Source organism: Pocillopora damicornis, chromosome 13 (genome assembly GCF_964200805.1).
Source record: "Pocillopora damicornis chromosome 13, jaPocDami1.2, whole genome shotgun sequence".
Classification (NCBI taxonomy): domain Eukaryota; kingdom Metazoa; phylum Cnidaria; class Anthozoa; order Scleractinia; family Pocilloporidae; genus Pocillopora; species Pocillopora damicornis.
The window spans coordinates 12584377-12604840 of record NC_142682.1 but is presented as its reverse complement, the minus strand read 5'-3'; the positions used below and the strand labels follow the sequence as shown (position 1 = coordinate 12604840).

At 38.0% G+C, this 20464-nt stretch overlaps 2 protein-coding genes across 2 annotated transcripts in view; both read right to left on the bottom strand.

Moving 5' to 3' along the window:
- Positions 1 to 20464, bottom strand: part of LOC113675113 (clathrin heavy chain linker domain-containing protein 1) — a 49566-nt gene that overhangs the window by 19757 nt on the left and 9345 nt on the right. Inside the window, exons 11-18 of the mRNA XM_027191650.2 lie at positions 20123 to 20225; positions 19637 to 19746; positions 19426 to 19485; positions 18827 to 18883; positions 18465 to 18529; positions 17639 to 17748; positions 16705 to 16745; positions 16106 to 16164 (exon numbers count right to left, since the gene is read on the bottom strand). Coding sequence (XP_027047451.2) covers positions 16106 to 16164; positions 16705 to 16745; positions 17639 to 17748; positions 18465 to 18529; positions 18827 to 18883; positions 19426 to 19485; positions 19637 to 19746; positions 20123 to 20225 — 605 coding nt within the window. The remainder of the gene's footprint in view (positions 1 to 16105; positions 16165 to 16704; positions 16746 to 17638; positions 17749 to 18464; positions 18530 to 18826; positions 18884 to 19425; positions 19486 to 19636; positions 19747 to 20122; positions 20226 to 20464) is intronic.
- LOC149035541 (melatonin receptor type 1C-like) lies at positions 12173 to 13334 on the bottom strand. The gene has a single exon (XM_089191959.1). The coding sequence runs from the start codon at positions 13193 to 13195 to the stop codon at positions 12302 to 12304; it is 894 nt and encodes a 297-aa protein (XP_089048085.1). The 5' UTR covers positions 13196 to 13334; the 3' UTR covers positions 12173 to 12301.

Sequence of the window (20464 nt, the reverse complement as noted above, 5' to 3'; positions counted from 1 at the left end):
TCAGTCAACTGATCACTAGATGCAAATATATTTATACTTTCTGTTTGGCATTAACCCAGACCCATTAGCCCGGTGATTCGTTTGACGTGGATAGTAGATTTCATTGAAGGGGTAACGACGGTTAAGAGAGTGTCTCTGTAAGAGCGGTCCGGTCGATTTTGCTTGAGACACGGATTTCGCTCGTTTCTCGTGTGTTGTAAGACATTCATGTACCGATACTAAAACCACAATCAGTTTGATCGGATCTCTTTATTTTTCAGAGTTTTACCGAAATTGAATTTCACTCGAGCGAAGGCTTGTCGTGACACTTTTCAAGACTTTAATTTCATACAACTTTGGAGGACAATTTACAAAAAACTATGGAACTCAGCAAAAAAAAATACCACAGCCATGTATGTTAACTCTATCTTATCTATCGAGGCGACTTTCGTAAACATCACGTGTCAATCAAGGAAACAGGAAGACTTGAACGACACCTTATCAGTTCGCCTAAATCACACACGCCAAAACCGATCAGATTCAAGGTAAATTTTTGAAAAAGTGAGGCGTTCTTAACTGATCCAACTAACATAGCTAGGAAGTAGGTACCATAGAAAAGGTAACTACAGAAAAAAACTTTGCGGCCCGACCTTTACGAGAACTTTATAACTCCGTGAACTTACCTAATTTTTGGTAATCTCCAAGTTTGGCTGCCATTTTGAGGGACTTGTCAACATGAAGCGTAACCGATATAAATCAAGCAGGTAGATTTAAAACCGTCAGAAATACATACGAAAGCAATTCAATGAACTTTACTTTCAATTCAAGCGGCAAAATATGAAATTGTTCGTTAAACTTACCATCCCCATGCGACCATTTATTCCAACAATTCAAACACTACAACTTTCTGAATTCCCCTCGTCGATTCCACCGCAGGAAATAACCTGTGCCACCCAAGCTTCGACTCGAATGTGAAGTACGAATCAAATGACATAACTGCTTCATCTTTGCAGTAATATCACGCTGGTATTTTGATTTTCCGATCGACAAGAACGGTGATCAGAATCGATCGGTTTGTTTACCTCATAGACGTGACCGCTGACCAGCTGCTGAGTGAAAACAGTACGGCTCAGTGGCGAGGGGCGGGGTGAGGGGTGGGTGCGGGCAGATTATCAGAAGATTTTTGGGAACATCCGAACATATGCATTAAAGTATCATGATAAACATTAGGATTCTCAGCCTTAATGCGAAGGCATGCTTCGTGTTGCATTATTTCAAATGCATTTCGTTCCAAATAGGACTAGCATCAGTTCATAGATTTAAAAACAAATCTTTACCACGTAAATAAATGTGTTTAGATAATCGAGATAACTATTGAACCTCTTGTATCGCACCGGAAATAACTTGTCTTGTCTTTGCCCAACTCTGAGAGCGTGGAGCGGCAAAGACGCGAGATACGAGTCTCGCGTCTCGCGGCTTCTCCATGCTCACAGGATACGCGTGACCTCACTATCTTTAAGAAAAATAAGAGACTGCTTGAAGTCTGTATTCCGTTCAACCATTTCATAAGAGTGACGCGAGTCTTCAATTGAGTGAGAAAGTCACAAACCCATTCTTTACCTCACGAGCGTAACCACTGACCACTCACGAATTACAATAGGCTTCTCCTTTGACGCGGAAATTGAAATCGTATCGAATATATAAAGTTATAGTGAGTTCCTTTAGATCTCCCGAACTTGTATCGCGTTGGAAACAATTACAAGTACAGGAAGAAGTCGTTCATTAGCGAGACGTTCATTATGTCTCAGGACTCCTTTTTGAATAGCAAAGATGGAAAAAACTTTGGTTCATCGTGTGGCTTAAGTGGTTTGGTACGACTGTCTGAATGCAATGACGAAGTAAAACATCATTTGATAAGCTGCCACCTGTCTAAAGATTTCACCTCGCTCAGGAGGATAAACAAAAAAATGTGGATTTGCTATAGACATCGCCACACTCTGGGGAGAAGGTAACATGTCAGTATCCTGATCATGATGGTGTCAGGAAGCGTATCCAAGGCAGAGATATAATTACCTTGCATATGCCTCAGGACATTTAGAAGCTGTTTGGAGTTATTATTCCAGTTGAATCAGGTAGTCTTCAGTAACATTTTCTGTTATCTATTTTTGTCACGTGACATATCTGCTCGAAAAGAGAAGAAATTCTTTATTAGATGAAAGGTACTTAAGTACACATCACGTTGAAAAAAAATAGATCTATGTGTAAGTGCTTTTAATTACAGATGGAAATATGTACAATATTGCTTGGTTGATAATCAATAATGTTTTTGTAGAAGATCAAATCACCTGACAACGCAATATACTTACTCATGCGTACGGTTCACAATTATTTGCGGTCAGTTTTCCTCAGTTTGTATGATTCTCATTAACCAGTATGATTAAATTTGCAGACTAAAACACCCCTTATTTGATTAAGAATAATAAAAGTAAACAGTGCATGTCGGTTTTTAATTCCTGATGGATGCTACTGGGCTTTACTTTGACTGAGAAATTTGCAATCGCTTACCTCAGCTATCTGTGTCCCATGCCGTAAGAAGCACAAGAAAAAAGTTGATGATAGTGAGTCTTGGCTGAGACAAGAAGAATCAGAAAAGAATCTACGGTCCCCAGAAACGCCACTTTTAAACACGAGACAACTAAGGTAAATTGAATTAAGTGTTATTTGTTTTATTTAAAATTATCCTTCAGATTATAAGATACGCGAAAAACTCTCCCCACCGATTTTTTCTTACATTCTGTTAATCAAAAGTTTCAATAATCATAAAGGCTTTCTTGTTGATCGTCTTAATAGTAACAGTTTCCAGGATCCAAGGGGAGCAAAAGAGAGAACAATTTTTTTTGTAGCTAGGTAAGGCGACATGCCGGCTTTATACTTCTTCCGGCGTGATAACGATAATGATGACAACAATGGGCAAAAAGCACCGTCTGCTAATGATGACGATTATCATAGTTATTAACAAATCTCAGTTATAGTCCTGAAAAAAATCTCAGGGGGTCCTTTGAACAATCCACTTAATCTCGCCAGAAGTCAAAGTTGCCTGCACTCATTCTAAGGTTCGTGCGATTTTACGACGAATTTTCAATTCCGGTGTGTTGCAACACGAAGCATGCCTTCGCATTAAGGCTGAGAATCCTAATGTTTATCATGATACTTTAATGCATATGTTCGGATGTTCCCAAAAATCTTCTGATAATCTGCCCGCACCCACCCCTCACCCCGCCCCTCGCCACTGAACCGTACTGTTTTCACTCAGCAGCTGGTCAGCGGTCACGTCTATGAGGTAAACAAACCGATCGATTCTGATCACCGTTCTTGTCGATCGGAAAATCAAAATACCAGCGTGATATTACTGCAAAGATGAAGCAGTTATGTTATTTGATTCGTAGTTCACGGAGTTATAAAGTTCTCGTAAAGGTCGGGCCGCAAAGTTTTTTTCTGTAGTTACCTTTTCTATGGTACCTACTTCCTAGCTATGTTAGTTGGATCAGTTAAGAACGCCTCACTTTTTCAAAAATTTACCTTGAATCTGATCGGTTTTGGCGTGTGTAATTTAGGCGAACTGATAAGGTGTCATTCAAGTCTTCCTGTTCCCTTGATTGACACGTGATGTTTACGAAAGTCGCCTCGATAGATAAGATAGAGTTAATATACATGGCTGTGGTATTCTTTTTTTTGCTGAGTTCCGTAGTTTTTTGTAAATTGTCCTCCAAAGTTGTATGAAATTAAAGTCTTGAAAAGTGTCACGACAAGCCTTCGCTCGAGTGAAATTTAATTTCCGTAAAACTCTGAAAAATAAAGAGATCCGATCAAACTGATTGTGGTTTTAGTATAGGTACATGAATGTCTTACAACACACGAGAAACGAGCGAAATCCGTGTCTCAAGCAAAATCGACCGGACCGCTCTTACAGAAACACTCTCTTAAAATGGTACATGGACCACCGAAATAAACTGTGATGAAATAACGAACCTCAATTTCTTGCCAATTTTCCGTAAGAGTGAATAGATTACGGATAATTTAGGTTATGCTGGAATAGAAGATTCGAGTAGGGAATCAATTCCTTAGTTGATAAGTAAAATTCATGAATAACTTTACTTAAACTGTCATCAATGTCTGGTTTAAGACTGATCCATCATTTAATTACATATGTATACGTGATCAGAATTTTCAGGTTAGCATATGCGGAATATTAAAAAAAAAAAAATTGAGCTTTAGCTATGCAAAATGTCCATGAAGGTTTCAGATGAGCATTTCTAAAAGGTAGACTAGTCGTATTTGATGATATGTCAAAAATTTTTTTGTATAGCCACACATTAAATTCCGTAGGTGGATTATTTTAATTTCCTCCCATCAGTCATCAACGTACAGATATCGTGGAGTCTGTTGAAGGCCTAAATGTAATAACTGTCCTAAATGTAATAAAGTCCTAAATGTAATAACATCTGGTCCTAAATGTAATAACATTTGGTCCTAAATGTAATAAAGTCCTAAATGTAATAACATTTGATCCTAAGTGTAATTAGCCTCCAATGCAATCGTATAACTCCTTCAGTGCATTGTAGTTACGGCGGACATCCAAATTGAGATGTTGAAGTGACAGCTGTTGCACCAAAAACCGCTGACCAGTATACATGTCTCATTAAGGGCTCGCTGATACCGATCAGCGTCTTTTTACTTGCTAGACATAAGTCGAGAAGCATTGGCCGCAAACCGTTATACTGGTAAAAAAAAATGGCATCAAATGACAGCTGACAAAACAATGAGTACGCTGACCAAAACCTCTTCATATGTCACTGGCTCAGACTCTTAGGTACAATAAATTTTGGAAAACTGAATTGGATAACATTATACATGTGTGATCGGTGATGGACTTAACAAGTCATAAACCAAATTATAAACTTGAACAAGGGAGTCCGCTGACTTGTAGGTCGGACAATTTGCAGGCTGGGCTACAAATTTTTTGTCTTTCCATGCCTGCATAGACCTTGTTAGCATGCACATTTTGTTTACCAATTCGGATCTCGTGACAGCACTCTAGAGTGTTGTTACTTTAAAATTCTCGAATATCTCCCTGAGTATATGAATATGGACAAAATAATTGTTCTCCTCGAGAGAACAAAAGTGGGACAATTATGTTGTCCTGATCTTGAAATGCCTGCAACAAATCCGACAAACGAATAAGGTATTGCATGTGTCTCCATCGAATTATATACTCAGTGACTTACATTTAACAGGTGTAAATGCAAAGAAGCTACTGACCAGTACAACATCACAAAATCACCGGCTCAGATTGCCAATCACAAAACAGACACTTAACAAAAATCTGGTGCATGTCATGAACGAGCTCAATGACGCAAAATTTTTGAGCTCCAAAATTAAAAGGAACGGAAAAAGGTTCCTATGGAAGAGGTAGTACTGTAATTCGAAATAAGCAACAGGTCTTTTTAGCACATACTTGTTGCTCGAATACGTTTTATATAAGGCCGGAAACAGTCACACGAGTGATTTATAATGAACATTAAAAATGGTTGTTTATGTTGAAGGCTGTAAATGATGTCCCGGTCCCCAAAAACTCACGCAAAAATTTGTTCCCTTGCTTTCTCCGAGATGTGAGTACAACTAATCGTGTGAGCCGTTTTTTAACGGTATACTAATTGATTTAAGGCGAAGCTGAAACCTATCAGAGCCAGAGATGTTCATGTTAGGCACCAAATAGATTTGATGGATATGAGCAAAAGAGAATCCGTGAAGATGAATGGACATTTGTACAGATACGTTCTAACAGTGATTGATGTTTTCAGCCGTTTCCTTTGGCTTCGTCCTTTGGAAAGCAAATCAAGCCAGGTTATTGCAAGTGAATTGGAATCTATTTATATGGAACATGGATCGCCAGAAATAATACAGTGCGACCAAGGAGGGGAGTCCAAGAAAGCTTTGAAATTACTTTGCGATCGCATGAATATAAAATTGATTTACAGTCGCCCGCGCCATCCCCAATCACAAGGCAAGGTGGAACGTTGCCACAGGACACTAAGATCCAAGATGAAATATGACCTTCAAAAAATGGGTCAAGACGGTGTAAACTGGGCGAAACAGCTCCCTCTTTATCAAAGAATTCTAAATAACGACCCTAAGGAAGTAATAGCTTACAAAACACCATTCGAAGCAGATTACAAGACGAAATCCTTCCTAGTGCTGGGAGGGTTCGCCCAACTAACAATGACCGTAATCGGCGTTCCCGGCAAACTTTGAAATTACGAAAGCAAGCAAAAAGAGCCACGAGCAGATGTGACAAGCGGATGCAGTGAGCATAACTTCGCTTAAATCTGCCCTCGGTTTACAGCATCGGAGAAAAAGTGTATATACGTTTGAGAGGGAAACCATCGAATAAACGGCATGTGACGGAGGGTCGTATCGAGAAACGTAAGATCAAGTTGCATACCTATAAGGTTTCATACACCTCACCGCTTTCAGGAAAGGAAGAAAGGAAATGGGTCTCCGTGGACGATATCACAAGCCTAACACTAGAGCGAGAAAAACAGAAACAAAAATGCGCCAAGCTGTCTAAAAAGAAGAAAATTGACCACTACAAAAAGTATTACATACCTATGAGAAGAGACGATTATGCAAAGGCTATTGAAGATCAGGGTTTTAAATTGATTTACAATCCTCTTGGAGATGGCAATTGCCAATTTGCTGCCCAATCGCATCAGGCAAAGAGACTAGGCATTTTGAGATCTCCTGAAACCATGAGGAAAGAAATAGTAGAGTACTTAAAAAGTAATCCGTACGATAGCGATGGCTTCCCACTTTTGGAGCATTTGGCAGATGATGAGTTCACTTGCTGAGACGATTATATAACTCATATGGCGCGAGATGGGACCTATGGGGATCAGATTACGCTGTATGCAGCAGCAAACTTGTATAATATTGATATCCAAATAGTTTCCTCTCTAGGAGTTGGTGGGCAGCATGTGTTCAGTCCGTCAGCAAGTGTTTCAGCAGCTACCGGTACCTTGGACATCTTGCTGAGAACCAAGGCGAACACTATGTGAGCTTGGAATAAGTTGCGGATCACAACGACGCTAGTGAAAAAGAATACGATGCAAATGACCCAGGAGAAGGAGAAATTCCCGAGGATTATGCGAATGAAATGCACATAGAGCAGGACGTCGTTGATTTTGAAATGGGTGACTCTGACGCAAAAACTGGACTTGACAGTATCGTCGGCATTGGTGACGACACGGACATTGCTACAGATATAGCTAAGGGACTTACTCTTGGAAGCCGAACAAACGAGACAGAGTATGAATTGCAAAATGAAGTCGACAATGGTATAGCGAATGATGGTGATAAGCTGATGGAGGTTCAGTTTGTTTCAGATGTAGACATCGACTTATTTGCGGCGAGAGGAGATGACGAATGTCACATTGGAAAACTTCCCAATGAAGTTTTAGAAAGAATCTTAGAAATAGTGTTAGCGTCATCGGCCATCCTGTTTGCTGGTAATGCATGCCACACATGTTGAAGGCCTAAATGTAATAACTTTCCTAAATGTAATAAAGTCCTAAATGTAATAACATTTGGTCCTAAATGTAATAAAGACCTTTATTACTCCCATTTTGAAATCACTGGTTGTCCTTGTAATCTGATTGGCTCTATTTGGTTTGATTTATTCACGAATCGCACCATTTTTTGCTTTAAATCGCATCTTTTTCCCAGCCAGTGAGAAGGCTACAAAAAAACAAAACAACCAACCAGATTTCAAGGCTTGTTTAAAGTAACCAATCAAATTGCAGGAAAATGAAAGATAAAGAATATCATATGGCAAATTTTGCAAGATGGATTGATTCAATTTCAAACTGGCTCAGTACTGCATCAATAAAATATTTGAACTGCCTAAGTCCTGTATTTGTGTGATTTCAAAATGGACATAATAAAGTGGTGATTGAACCTAGTGTCCTGCAATTTTGGTCTGAAATCATACTTGTGATTTCGAATTGAACTTGCGCTGTGCACTTGTTCGATTTTGAAATCATGCATAAGATTTCAGCCCAAATTGCACTCCACTCAGTTCAATTACCATTATTTATTACACCCATTTTGAAATCACTGATGGTCCCTGTGATCTGATTGGCTCTAATTGGTGCGATTTATTCACAAATTGCACCATTTTTTGCTTTAAATCGCATCTTTTCCCCACCCAGTGAGGAGGCTACACTAAAAACAAAACAACCAATCAGACTTCAAGGCTTGTTTAAAGTAACCGATCATATTGCAGGAAGATGAAAGACATGGAGTATCATATGGCAAATTTTGCAACTTTTGTTTCCAAAACTCTTATTTTTTCCTCCCAAAGAATGGATGAATTTAATTTCAAACCAGCTCAGTATTGTATTAATAAAATATTTGAACTGACCAAGTCCTGTATTTGGGCGATTTCAAAACGGATGTAATAAAGTGGTAATTGAACCTCGTGTTGTGCAATTTTGGTCTGAAATCATACTTGTGATTTCAAATCGAACTCGCGCTGCGCGCTCGTTCAATTTTGGAATCACGCGTATGATTTCAGCCCAAATTGCACTCCACTCAGTTCAATTACCATTATAAATGTAATAACATTTGGTCCTAAATGTAATAACATTTGGTCCTAAATGTAATAACATTTGGTCCTAAATGTAATAAGCCTTCAAAGCAATCGTTTAACTCCGTCAGTGCATTGTTGTTGTAGCGGACATTCACAGTGAGATGTTTAAGTGACAGCTGTTGCACCAAGGAATCCTCTGACCAATATTTGGTATATTGCAGGCTCGTTGATATTAATCAGCGTCTTTTTATTTGCTAGAGATGTAAGTCGAGAAGTATTGGCCACAAACCCCTATACTGATGTGCTTTTGGCATCAAATTGACAGACGTGAAAACAATAAGAACGCTGACCAATACCTCTCTTTATATTATTGGCTCAGACTCTTTAGTGCAACAGATTTTGACGATAAATTTGTGTGATCAGTGCTGAAGTTAACACTTTATGAACCAAATTACAAGGAAAAGGAAGTCCATTGACCCATACGTAAGACAAATTCCGAACTCGGAAGTGAATTTTTTGGACTGTCTTCCCTTGCCAGATTTGGATGGGTCTGCATGAAATATGTTCATTTTTTTTTTTTAGAGGGCACGGTAAAAATCCTGCAATCTGATTGGTTCTTTACCCGGTCAGTATTTTCCTATCTCTGCCCACGGGCCACGGTAACGCTTTCGTGAATCGCTGAGTACATCTTAAATTTTTTTTTTCATAAATATATCTCGTTTTTCCGGCTGGGCAGTATTTTCGAGCAAGCACGTCGGTCACTACCTCAGGCTGATAAATAACTTATGAATCCTCTCTTTCCTCTCTCTCAAACCACTTTGGTTGACAGAAAAATATTGGTTTCAGAATGAATTTGTATAAGCAATAGTGTCATAACGTTGGTTGACAAGCGGCCTTAAAACCGTCTGCAATTAAATTTAATCGTACACAAAAGGTACATAGAAAGTTAAAACGTAAAGTATTTGGTTACAGTTAAACTGAATGATGGAACTTTCATTCATTTGATATCTGAATTTTCTCAAACAATTTGTTCGTAGTGAAAGAGCGAGCGAAGTTTTAATTTAAGTTCTACAACAAATATACGCTCTCGGTGAGTCTTTTCAAGTCCGTTCAATCTGGACATTTGTACTGTAAATTGCACAACAGAAACTGAAAGAATTTAATGAGAAAAGGCCGCATTGAATCCTCGTGTGTTTCGTTGGAGTGTGCCATTCGAATTTAGTTTTTGTGGAGGGAAGACCAGATTTACACACGCCATTGCAGCAAACAAACAAGCAAACTCTCACAACTTCAAAATTCAAAATTTGAATTTATAATTACTTTCCTCGCCGTTTACTTAATGAACAGAGGTAAATCTTCGTACATGAATGAATCGTCTATGAGAGTGAATAATACTTTCCATTTGATCATTGACTGTTCTTGAAGAAAACATTGTCGTGACAGTCCTTGCCAAACTAGTTCCGTTGTTTTTCAAATGTTCTTACGCTTTTTTTTTTCTTACGCGCTCTCTAATTGGCAGGTGTCAGATTGTGTAAAACTAATGTTTCAAAGTCTGTTTGGAAGCCTTTTAAGTCACCTTCGTTGTTACGGAAATGAAAATGTTTCGGTGAGGCATCTCTCTTTAATTTGCATCACCTCTATTTTAACTACCATTTACTCGCTCAAAAATTGTTCAGTTTATGGAAGATCTTGCTGTATTTACAGCTCTAAATCATTCGGGTTCTTTCGGAAAGAATTTCGGCAAGTTTAAAAAAAATAAATATTTTATTTACCGGCTAAGGGTCGACCCGTATGGTGAAAAACTGTGACCTCGGTCTTGTATTTTCAAGACCTCGATCACAGTTTTTCACCATACAGACCTCCCAGCCGGCAAATAACATATATATGCGTTACTGACCAAGCGTGAGGTCAAGATGGATGGATATTGGCCAAGTTCTTTTGTTGCGTTTTTGTGGACCGAGACGAAGTCGGGGTCCATAAAAACGCAGAAAAAGAGCAAGGTTAATATCCAGCCATCTTGACCGAATAAGTTTGGTCAAGAGAGAACATATATTCTACAGTCGATCTCAAGTCGATTTTATTTCATTTTTTGTCTCTATCTCTCCTCACCGCCGAGAGGGGAGAAAATGAATAGATAAATAAATAAATGAAAAAAGAAAGCTCATCAGTTTGCACTTATAGTTATATGGCACATGAACTGATTATCGAGGTGGAGTGAAGCCATAAAGGAATCCCAAGTTCAAAAAATGTATATTCGAGCCTGCAAATTGTCCTACAAGTCAGAGGACTCCTTATACAAGTTTGTGCTTTGGTTGATGACTTGTTAACTCGCTCACTCATCACACAAGTATTACGTATTCACATTTTTTCAAAGTCTATTGTACCTAAGAGTCTGAGCCAGTGATATTTGGAGAGATATAGGTCAGCGTACTCATTGTTAGCCAGTTGTCATCTGATGCTAATTGTTTATCAGTATAACGGTTTGCAGCCAATGCTTCTCGACTTAAGTCTAGCAAATAAGAAGACGCTGATTAATACCAACGAGCCCGCAATATGTGACATGAATACTGGTCAGAGGATTTTTTGGTGCAACAGCTGTCACTTCAAGATCTCAATATGGATGTCCGCTATAACAACAATGCACTGGCGGAGTTATACGATTGCATTGGAGGCTTATTTTATTTAGGACTAAATGTTATTACATTTAGAACCAAATGTTATTACATTTAGGACTTTATTACATTTAGGACCAAATGTTATTACATTTAGGACTTTATTACATTTAGGACAGTTATTACATTTAGGCCTTCAACAGATGTTATTACATTTAGGACTTTATTACATTCCGGACAGTTATTACATTTAGGCCTTCAACAGAGTCGACTGAGAACCAATTTTTAAATTTTAAAAAAATTTCGCCCGATTTGCATCAAAGATGGGCAGATCAAAATATGTGTTATTAGTGCCTCGATCATAATTATAAGTCAGTTAGGATAGTTTGTACTATTGAAAGCCTTCAGTAGTTATTTCATAATGTTGGAGTATACTAAGGCAACCTTTATTAGACCAGGGAGCAAAACCAAAGAAACAAAAGTTACGCAAATCTCCAAACATTTGAAAAAAAAATTGCCGTTTTTACTTCCTTGCATGATGCATATTTAATCGCGGAACAAGATATGCAGTCAGAAAGAAACAAAACATCTTAAAAGAGAAGCCGGGTAACATTTCACAAGGCTATCCTGCAGAGAAAGAGGTGGGTGATTGACACAAAAGGCAGAGAGGAAATATTCTTTTTGAGTGTTTACTCTTCTAAATGTTTTTCATACATATTTTTTAGCGATGATTCTCAAAGTGACCTTTAATCAACAGCCACTCAAATAGACGTCAAAAATATGACTCAAGTACCAAGAGCGCCACGTAAAGAACTAAGAGTCGACCAAATCTACAAAACATAAAAGCCTAACATCGTTGAAATACGATAATTGCTTTCTAAGAACGACGAACGAATAAGTTTGGTGTCATTCGACTAGACGAATTTCATGTTTCACCGACAACTCAAGTAAAAGTTATGTACAGTTTTGCATGTATATCAATCGAGACAGTTTTTTGCGACAAAATAATGGTTTAAGCAAAATCAACTTAAGGGAAAATCCCTTTTTAATTGCAAACGAGTTTTTAGACATATGTTATCTGTTGGTCTGCCCGAGAATGTCGTTTCAGAGCGCTCCTGAAAACTTTTCTCAATTCCTTTCTGAAAATCTGCGTTTTCAGGCTATAAATAACAGGGTTCAAGGCTGACGAGCATAAAGCGAGAGTCTGAACCCATTTCAAAGACTTTCTGACAATGCGGCTGTTCTCACTGTGACGGAAAATCATCGGAGTTATGAGCAAAGGCAACCAGCAAATGATAAAGACGACTATGACGAACCCAATGGTTTTTGCTGCTATATTTTCCTTTTCAATTTTTCTTTTTGAATCTCTCTTGATATGCTCCCCTTGCTTAGCGATGAGCCTTGCATGATTGCGAGCGATTGAATAAATTCGCACATAGATCGGAATTATGACGGACAAGAGTGCAATTACATAGTACACCGTGATATGTTGAATAGATCGTACGAAACCGCTCGGTATTCCCAGCGCCAAAGACACGACCCAAATGGCGCAGAGGAGGAGAGAGGCGCTCTTGAAGTTGGCTCTGAGCTGGTACTGCATTGGATTAACGATAGCGACGTAGCGATCGATGGTCACGGCAGCTAAGTTGCTGATTGATGCCAAAAGGGAGACAAATGAAAACATCTTTCGCGTGTTGCCGTATGTTGTATTAGGTGGCAACCCATACAGGAACACCGCGTTCATGGGCTGCGAAACGACGCAAACAAGGAGATCTGCTGCTGCTAAACTCGTTATGAACGTGTTAGAGACGGTGTGAAGTTGCCGGCTACGGGCTATCACAACGATAACGAGCACATTGCCCAAGATACCGCACAGACTAAAAAAAACGTTCACGCTAGCAAGGAAGTAACTTTCGAAAGCTGTCAGGTCCGTTGTGTAAGACCCATTCCCTGTCATGTTTCTTTTCTAAACGAGAGCCTATTTTTCTTGGAGAACACCTTTTGGTTACAGAGAGCTGCTGAACCAAAGCTGACTATTATTACATGATTAGAGGACACCTGTATTTATGCTCGTGAGCTTCCGCATTTAATTTTTTGTCCTGACAGTTATATGACTTTTGTAGGTGTGAAAAGAAAGGAAGCATCATGTTCGTCAACTGGATCGAAAATAGTCCCAAACCACATCCTACGGATACTCACGATTGCTGTGCATCTGAACGGATTCGAGCTTTCCTTTCGGCTCCTCTTGAACTTACAAAGCCGTTTACTAAAATGTGTAGCGTAAAACCAATCATCTGTCAGCCTACGATAGGTAGGGGATTTGGGTTACTTCGTTAATTTTACATAAGGCGGCATTTACACCTGCCATTGAGCTTGAGGTAACTGAGCGTTTATTTCTCAGTTTCGAAACCGATTAAAATATGTTGCATCGAGGATAGAAAACATCTTTTCTTTTAGACAATGAAATTTCTGCTTGAGGGCTAAGCAGATTTCTTAAAAAATCCTCAAAAATATGTCTATGGACTTTTCAGACGCCTTTCAGTCTTTGCATGCGGGATTAAACATCAAGGAAATTGAATATGCAGGCTAAATAAGTAAAAAGCAAATATGTCAAAAGGCCGCTCGATCAAGTTGTCTAAATTTGCCACTTGTGTGGTCGGTTCTATTTCCTTGTTTGCTCGCGTGGCTTAAAACTTGAAACAAGAAAATTCTGAATATTAATGTTCACGTTATGCTCTTAGTTAAACACACCATGCGGAACCAACAGACCTGTATTTCTTATCGAAAGTTTTCTTTTGACAGAGCAACTGTTTCAATATAGTAGAGAAAAATAATCATTATTTGCTTAAATATGGCTACCCTGCTAAAAAAAAACCAACATTGTTTTGACGAAATCTTTTTTGTTTGAGGAAAAGCATATAATAATATATTTCTGTTTCGGTGTGACTTTTTGGAAGGAAAATACTGTTACGAAGAAATTACTCTAGATCTGTCTATCTTTTATTAAAAGCTTTCTAACCCTGTTAGAATACAATGATAATTAGGGCACATGCAATCAAATGTAGAATTATGAACTAGTAAATCAACTATCTGCCACCCACTTGACAGGAGAGTGACATACAATTTACAACAACCTTAGAGAGTTATGTAGCTGTAATTAGCTAGTGAGAAGTTATGAGTTTTGGACTTAGTCCAGTTGTTAAGGAAGAAAAATATTTTTCATTAGTAATTCACAAAGTTTAAATCTTTAAAGCTATATCTACCCCGGTACGTGATCTTGGGCGTCAACGAGTAGGGTTTTTAATTCCGTTTCATTGCAAGGTACGTGCTCCCTTGAATTATATGTTTAAAAAATGACGTGAAAGTGAGTTAAACGTGACCTTACATATTTTATGGCATTTTTATGTTAAATATGGATAGTTACAAGTTTGCCACAAATAACGGCATGGGCATGGCTGATACCTACTTTCTTGATATGCAGTGAACTTTATAAAGGCACTTTAGTTTAACATTAACTCTTTCATCTAAAATTCGTTTTCTTAAGTTTATTCAAATTATTTGCCTAACCGCTGGCGTGTTCTCCCTTTCAAAACATCGTCGCTATTCAAAAGCTTTAAACGCTTGAGAATAAAATTCGTGATAGAATAAACTCGTACTTGCATTTCTCATTCACTTCTCATAATCAACACAATCTTGTAGTGGTAAATTCATCAAAACCTAACCATCAGATTCAAATTAAAAACCAGTTTACCAAAATATCTGAGTACTATAACATTTATTAAAATGTCAGTTTCATTCCCAGCAGACGGAAAATAAACATAGGAAATTTAAGTATGTGACACTATGCTGGCTAAACTTCAAAAGGTAATGCTTGTTAATTGAATCCTTAAAAATTGTTTCACTGAATTGAAAACTAGGCCTCCAAAAAGAAAACTATGCTTACAATTCATGAAGTTTGCTTTCTTTCGTCAAATAAAGAAAAATATCCTAATCATGGTTTTTTAATGAGATATAATTAACAATTTCATGAACTCAAACCCTCATTTTTCCCTTTCCCCTATGCTAATAAGCCCAGTTAGCCTAAAGATGCATGTGGTGGAAAAACCAGATGTGAAGTCAGAATTTTAGCTCTTTCCCTACAATATTGAACAACGAAAGCAAATTAGTAAACGAACAGTTCATCAGCAATTGCGACACGCAAGTCTGTGGGACATCCTGTCCACTTTCCTATTTTCGAACCACGTAGCTCACACAGTCAAACATGTAAATCTATTAAAACAGTGCATAACAAATTATTGCAAAAAAGCCAAAAAAATCTACAACAATCTCAGGTTCCGAAACAGTAGACACAACATAACTTTCTATACAAAAATCATTTCTTGATTTAATGAGGTATTAAACTTATAAAGAAAGTCCTTGACTTTTTTCCATCCCATGTGTGCCTTTTTAGATATGGCACCACATCACAAAACGAACTTCAGGAAGTAATTCAATATCAATATGCAAAATGACACAATATAAAGTTTCCTGTCTATTATTTCAATTAATTGGTCATTTGGATGACAATTCTCAGGCAACAACTCTTGTTTCTAATCATGAAATTGATTAAGTACACCAGGAAAAATAAAATTCAAATTTTCTGTTGTTCGTTGTAGAGGGAAATTTTAAAATGGCTTCTTGTTTTTGCATTTACAATCTAACTGAAAGTAAAACAAGTATATATTCGTATACAGAAGGCGGTTGTTGAATTCTTGTTTTCTCTCGTTACCAAAAAGGGCATGCGTAAACTCCCATCTATTAACGTTTAATATCATCTCTTAGTGAAAGTTTTCTTTGGCAGAAAATTATATTAAGGCGTTGCTTGTACCTGTTCGGGCATCTGCAAGCTTCAGATATCAGTCTTCCAGCCTCTTCAGAGAGAGTTAACTGTCAAAAGGAAAGGCACAGCAGAAATTACAGAGCAATTAACCAATCAAAACAGCGTTGAAACTATTTTATTAAGGACATCATTATGGGTGTGGCTGCTTTAGTTTGGAAAGAAAGAAATAAAGAAACCCAGATTAAAACTCAACCCTGGGTTAGCGTTAATCGGCCTACAAACAAGTGTGCCCAGTAAAACTGTGCTATCACTCCGTTACAAAAGCTGCAATTTGATAAGTAACGCTACCTGCTATCAGGAGAGAATAAAGGTCCATTTGTTCTCTTATCGATTCCGTGATATTGAGCAGCCTTACACTGCAGGTTGTAATAGAAAAAACTAATAATAAAAAAAAGTACATAAAAAAGAGCTTGTCTTGCTGTTAAGTCTTAGTTTTAAAAAGCTGGTGGATTTAAACTTAAACAGCATTAATCGTTAATTCTATGTGGATAGTTGACTAGGGTTTCACCCTCATCAAGTACCATGCGAGAGAGTTTCGACCTTATCACCAAATTATTTTTAAAAAAAGTTCGGTTTTCTTGGTTTACCTGATTCTGTGCAATCCAGTGAGTAAGGAGATCAGTTCTCCCTAGTATAGCAAATGAGAAAAAATAATAATAAGTGGCAACACAAGTATTAAGGAGACAATAAGGAGACGGAACAGGTATTGTTACGAGATTTATCAGAACCACTGTGACCATCACAATTTCCTCAAATGTGATTGGTGCATTTGATGCCTAATTTTTCTCTAACCATTCTGTGCAGTTATAATCGATCAGTGTAATAGGACAGTTGGCTGCAATTGGACACCTGTAATCGGACAGTTGAAGCAGCCAATCAAACTAAGTCCACTCAGCTAAATTCACAAAGCACAGATTTGATCACAATAACCATAGCAACAAGTACTTATCCTGAAAAAATGGGGAATTTCCAAAATATAAGTATTTTTTACTCTAGGCATTGTCTCTCCGAAATGTATTTGTTTTTTTTTTCGGAAATTGTAACGATTATGATTAATTGGTGACAGGACTTCGTATCGTTCAATTCTGTCTGTAATCATACACGTGATTAACAAAATCGGACGACCGCGAATTATTACAGCGAATTGGACTCCATTCGTTCCTATTACCATTACTAATCAACATGCCATCTGAAGCTTGAATTAAAAAACTGGGGGGGGGGGGGGGGCATGAAGAAGAAGAAACTAGGGCCAACTTCCTGAGTTAAGAGAGCTGAGCGTTCCGCATCCACAGGGATTGCTGTCTCGTTTCTCCTTTTTCGTTTAGAACCAAATAATCAGCGAGTAACGAACATGCAAGTCCTTTCAGGTCAATGTATAACGCTTCAGTTTCCTAACAAAGGATAACACACCAAGGCGATTTACAAAGAGATATTTACAATGCCCTGCAACAAAGATCGATGACGCACGAAAACGTGCCGATTGAGGGACTCTAGTGTCAACAAGGTTGCCTTTTCACGCACCTCTCGCTAAGACACATCTGACACACTCCAAAGTTTCCCACTGAGATGGTTTTTTACAGCCAGTGCTAACTGTTGGAAGAAGAGCTTCCCAGTAGGACATCAAAACTGAACTGAATGATAAAGAAGGTTAAAAAAAATGCAATGAATAGGCCATGTCCAAATTACCTTTGACCTCTTTCAAAACGAGGCCTGGCCTTCAACCATTAGCGTGAAAATGAAATTCATTTGCAGGTGAAAAAGAGGCCAAAGGTAATTCGGAAATGGGCCATTTATGACCGATGAAAATAGGCAAGAACATGATTAATTATTGTAATATATAATAAAAATTACTGCACCATTTCCCATTACAGCGTGTCTTGATTGAGTTATGACTGAGTGCTCAATTTGTGATCAAGGGCTACGTTGGCTTTGCTTAATTACGCTTTAAAACTAGCTTTAAAAACTTAACCAAACAGATGTTAACTTCAACGAAGACGTGCTTTTTTGTTTTTTGTTTTTTTTCAATTTCCCGCCCTTGGTTCTCATCGTCGTTTTTATTAGCTGTATAAAGGTTGGGTTTTGAAAAATATAGTTTCGGTTTAACATTGTTCCGTCAAAAAGAGCTTAAAATCGTAACTCTAAATGTCTTTTAATCATTTACTTACTTGCAGACATTAGTACGGCCGGGGTTAGAGAATATATCCCAAATCATCATACATTTCACAAAACTCCAGAAAATAACAATTTTTTCCATTCTTTCTTTAAAAGAATTGATTATTTGGACTTGCCAGCACAATGTGGATTTCATCTATAGCTTCAAGTACACGCCATCAAATGTAACTTTTACCTGCCTATATGAGTTGCATCGTATTCTTCAAACTTTGCAAGAGTCTCCATCGACCTTAAAACACCCTTAGAAGTAAACAAATGTAGGTGTCTTTGAACTAGCGTCCTCTGGGCCAAAATTTTAAAGAAATGTCTTACGCTATAGTTACTGCTCCTTACCCTTTTTAACACGACATTTATAACTAATTCCTGCCGTATACAATAGTCATAATTATGTGACATTCGTCAGTGATCGATGTGGTGTGGCGTCTTCCATTTTGACTAAATACTATCGTTTCGGTTTCAAGAACGAAAAAGACTGAATAGTATGCTACCCTTGGCCTGGCGGTTACACAAAAATTACTTCATCTCGTTGTTTTGTACCTTGGGGGAATGTGCAGCCAACATGACAGCATCCTCTATTTTTCCCGCTTCATAAACCTGTAAAATATAGCAGTGCCCCAATAACTTTATGAAGAAAAAGGATGTGGTTCAAGTTTACCTGGATCACGCGGTGAGAAATAAGAATTTCAAGACAGTAAAGTTCAGGGAAATTACGGTTTGAAAGTGTCCATGGAGGTGCCTGTCTTTATAACATGGGATGTAGCATTATTGAAGTATAACTCCAGCTATACGTGACAAATTAGGGATTCAACCTTCTCTTCAGAAGAAAAAATGGTAGCTGAATGAAAGTTTGCCGGTAAATTACTAAATACAACATGCTCATTTGAGTGCTGGTGTAAGTTTTCTGTGTATATTTATCACCAGTTGCTTTTTGCACCAACGTGTGTGCATCTAGATATTCAGCACACGGGAGATTTGTAGGATTTTTAGGACACGAAATATAGCCAACATTTTCACCAGGAGCTGCTGAGAGAAACTGGAGCACCCTAAGTGGTCATAACGCTTAACCAGACTTTGTATCTCGTTGAATGCCGTACTGACACATGCAATGTTTGCCACATTACGAACCTAGAACCAACCTCGAAAAAGTTCTCAATGTATTCGAGTACGAACTCTGCTTCTTGGTCCTTGGTCGGGTCCTAAGGGAAGAAAGAGAGAGGGGAGAGGAAAAGGCCAAGATTAGAATATGTACCTCAGACGAAAATATTAGTCTAAATTTGGAGACCATACGTGTACGATGGAACAAAATATTACAAAATATCTAATCAAGAACAAGAAAATTTAACTAACGTCATCTTCTCCTTCGACGCGCAATGATGAACTACTGACTCCTTCTGAGGGATTATCAACATGCTGTTTATCATTTGTTTCTTCTCTCGCCTCCTCCTCACACTTCTTAACTAGAACAACAAAATACGATAAGGTGATTCAACTACCACCCCACTAGATAATTATTTTTGCAGCCAATATGTTTGTTTTTAGAGTTTGATAGTTTGTTTTCTTCAGCGTTTGTTTTGTGTTTCATGGTTTTGCTTCGGTTTCAACTCCGTTGCTTCTGTTGATTCTATTGTTGTTTTTGTTTTGTAACAGATCATTATAACGTGTAAAAAATCATCCCATTGTTTTCGTTTCGTATTCTCCAGGAAGCTAGCGGAAACAATTTAAGAAAAAGCATACCCTTGCATATGAAAAAAAGTTTTACATCAACTTTATCCGTCAACAAACCAATAACATGAAAACATTTCATGTGCGAGTAACAGCAGACGACAAAATTACCTGCTTCCTCCATTGTTCTGTGGGTCTCCTTCAGCGCTAAGCAAAGTTGACGAAAATAAGATGATCTTTGATTACCAGCCTTATTGGTTTTGGTTCCTTTTCTCTAATTGGAACAAGAACAAAACTTTAACCGTAAAGTAAAGAGAAGGAGAGAGGAAAGAAAAAAGGAATGAATGAAGGAGCAAAACAAACGATGGACAAAAGGGCTGTCAGAAAGACGTACGTAAAGATGGACGGACAGACGGACGGATTGACTCTCGACTTGCAGCGGACTTTACTTCGGCTACATGACTGATAAACGATGGGTTTGCTATGGTTTCGTCAAATCGGACTTAGTTGATA

Bases quoted from the DNA above. Each gene is read 5' to 3' on its own strand.
- LOC149035541 (XM_089191959.1), bottom strand. From the start codon at position 13,195: ATGACAGGGAATGGGTCTTACACAACGGACCTGACAGCTTTCGAAAGT.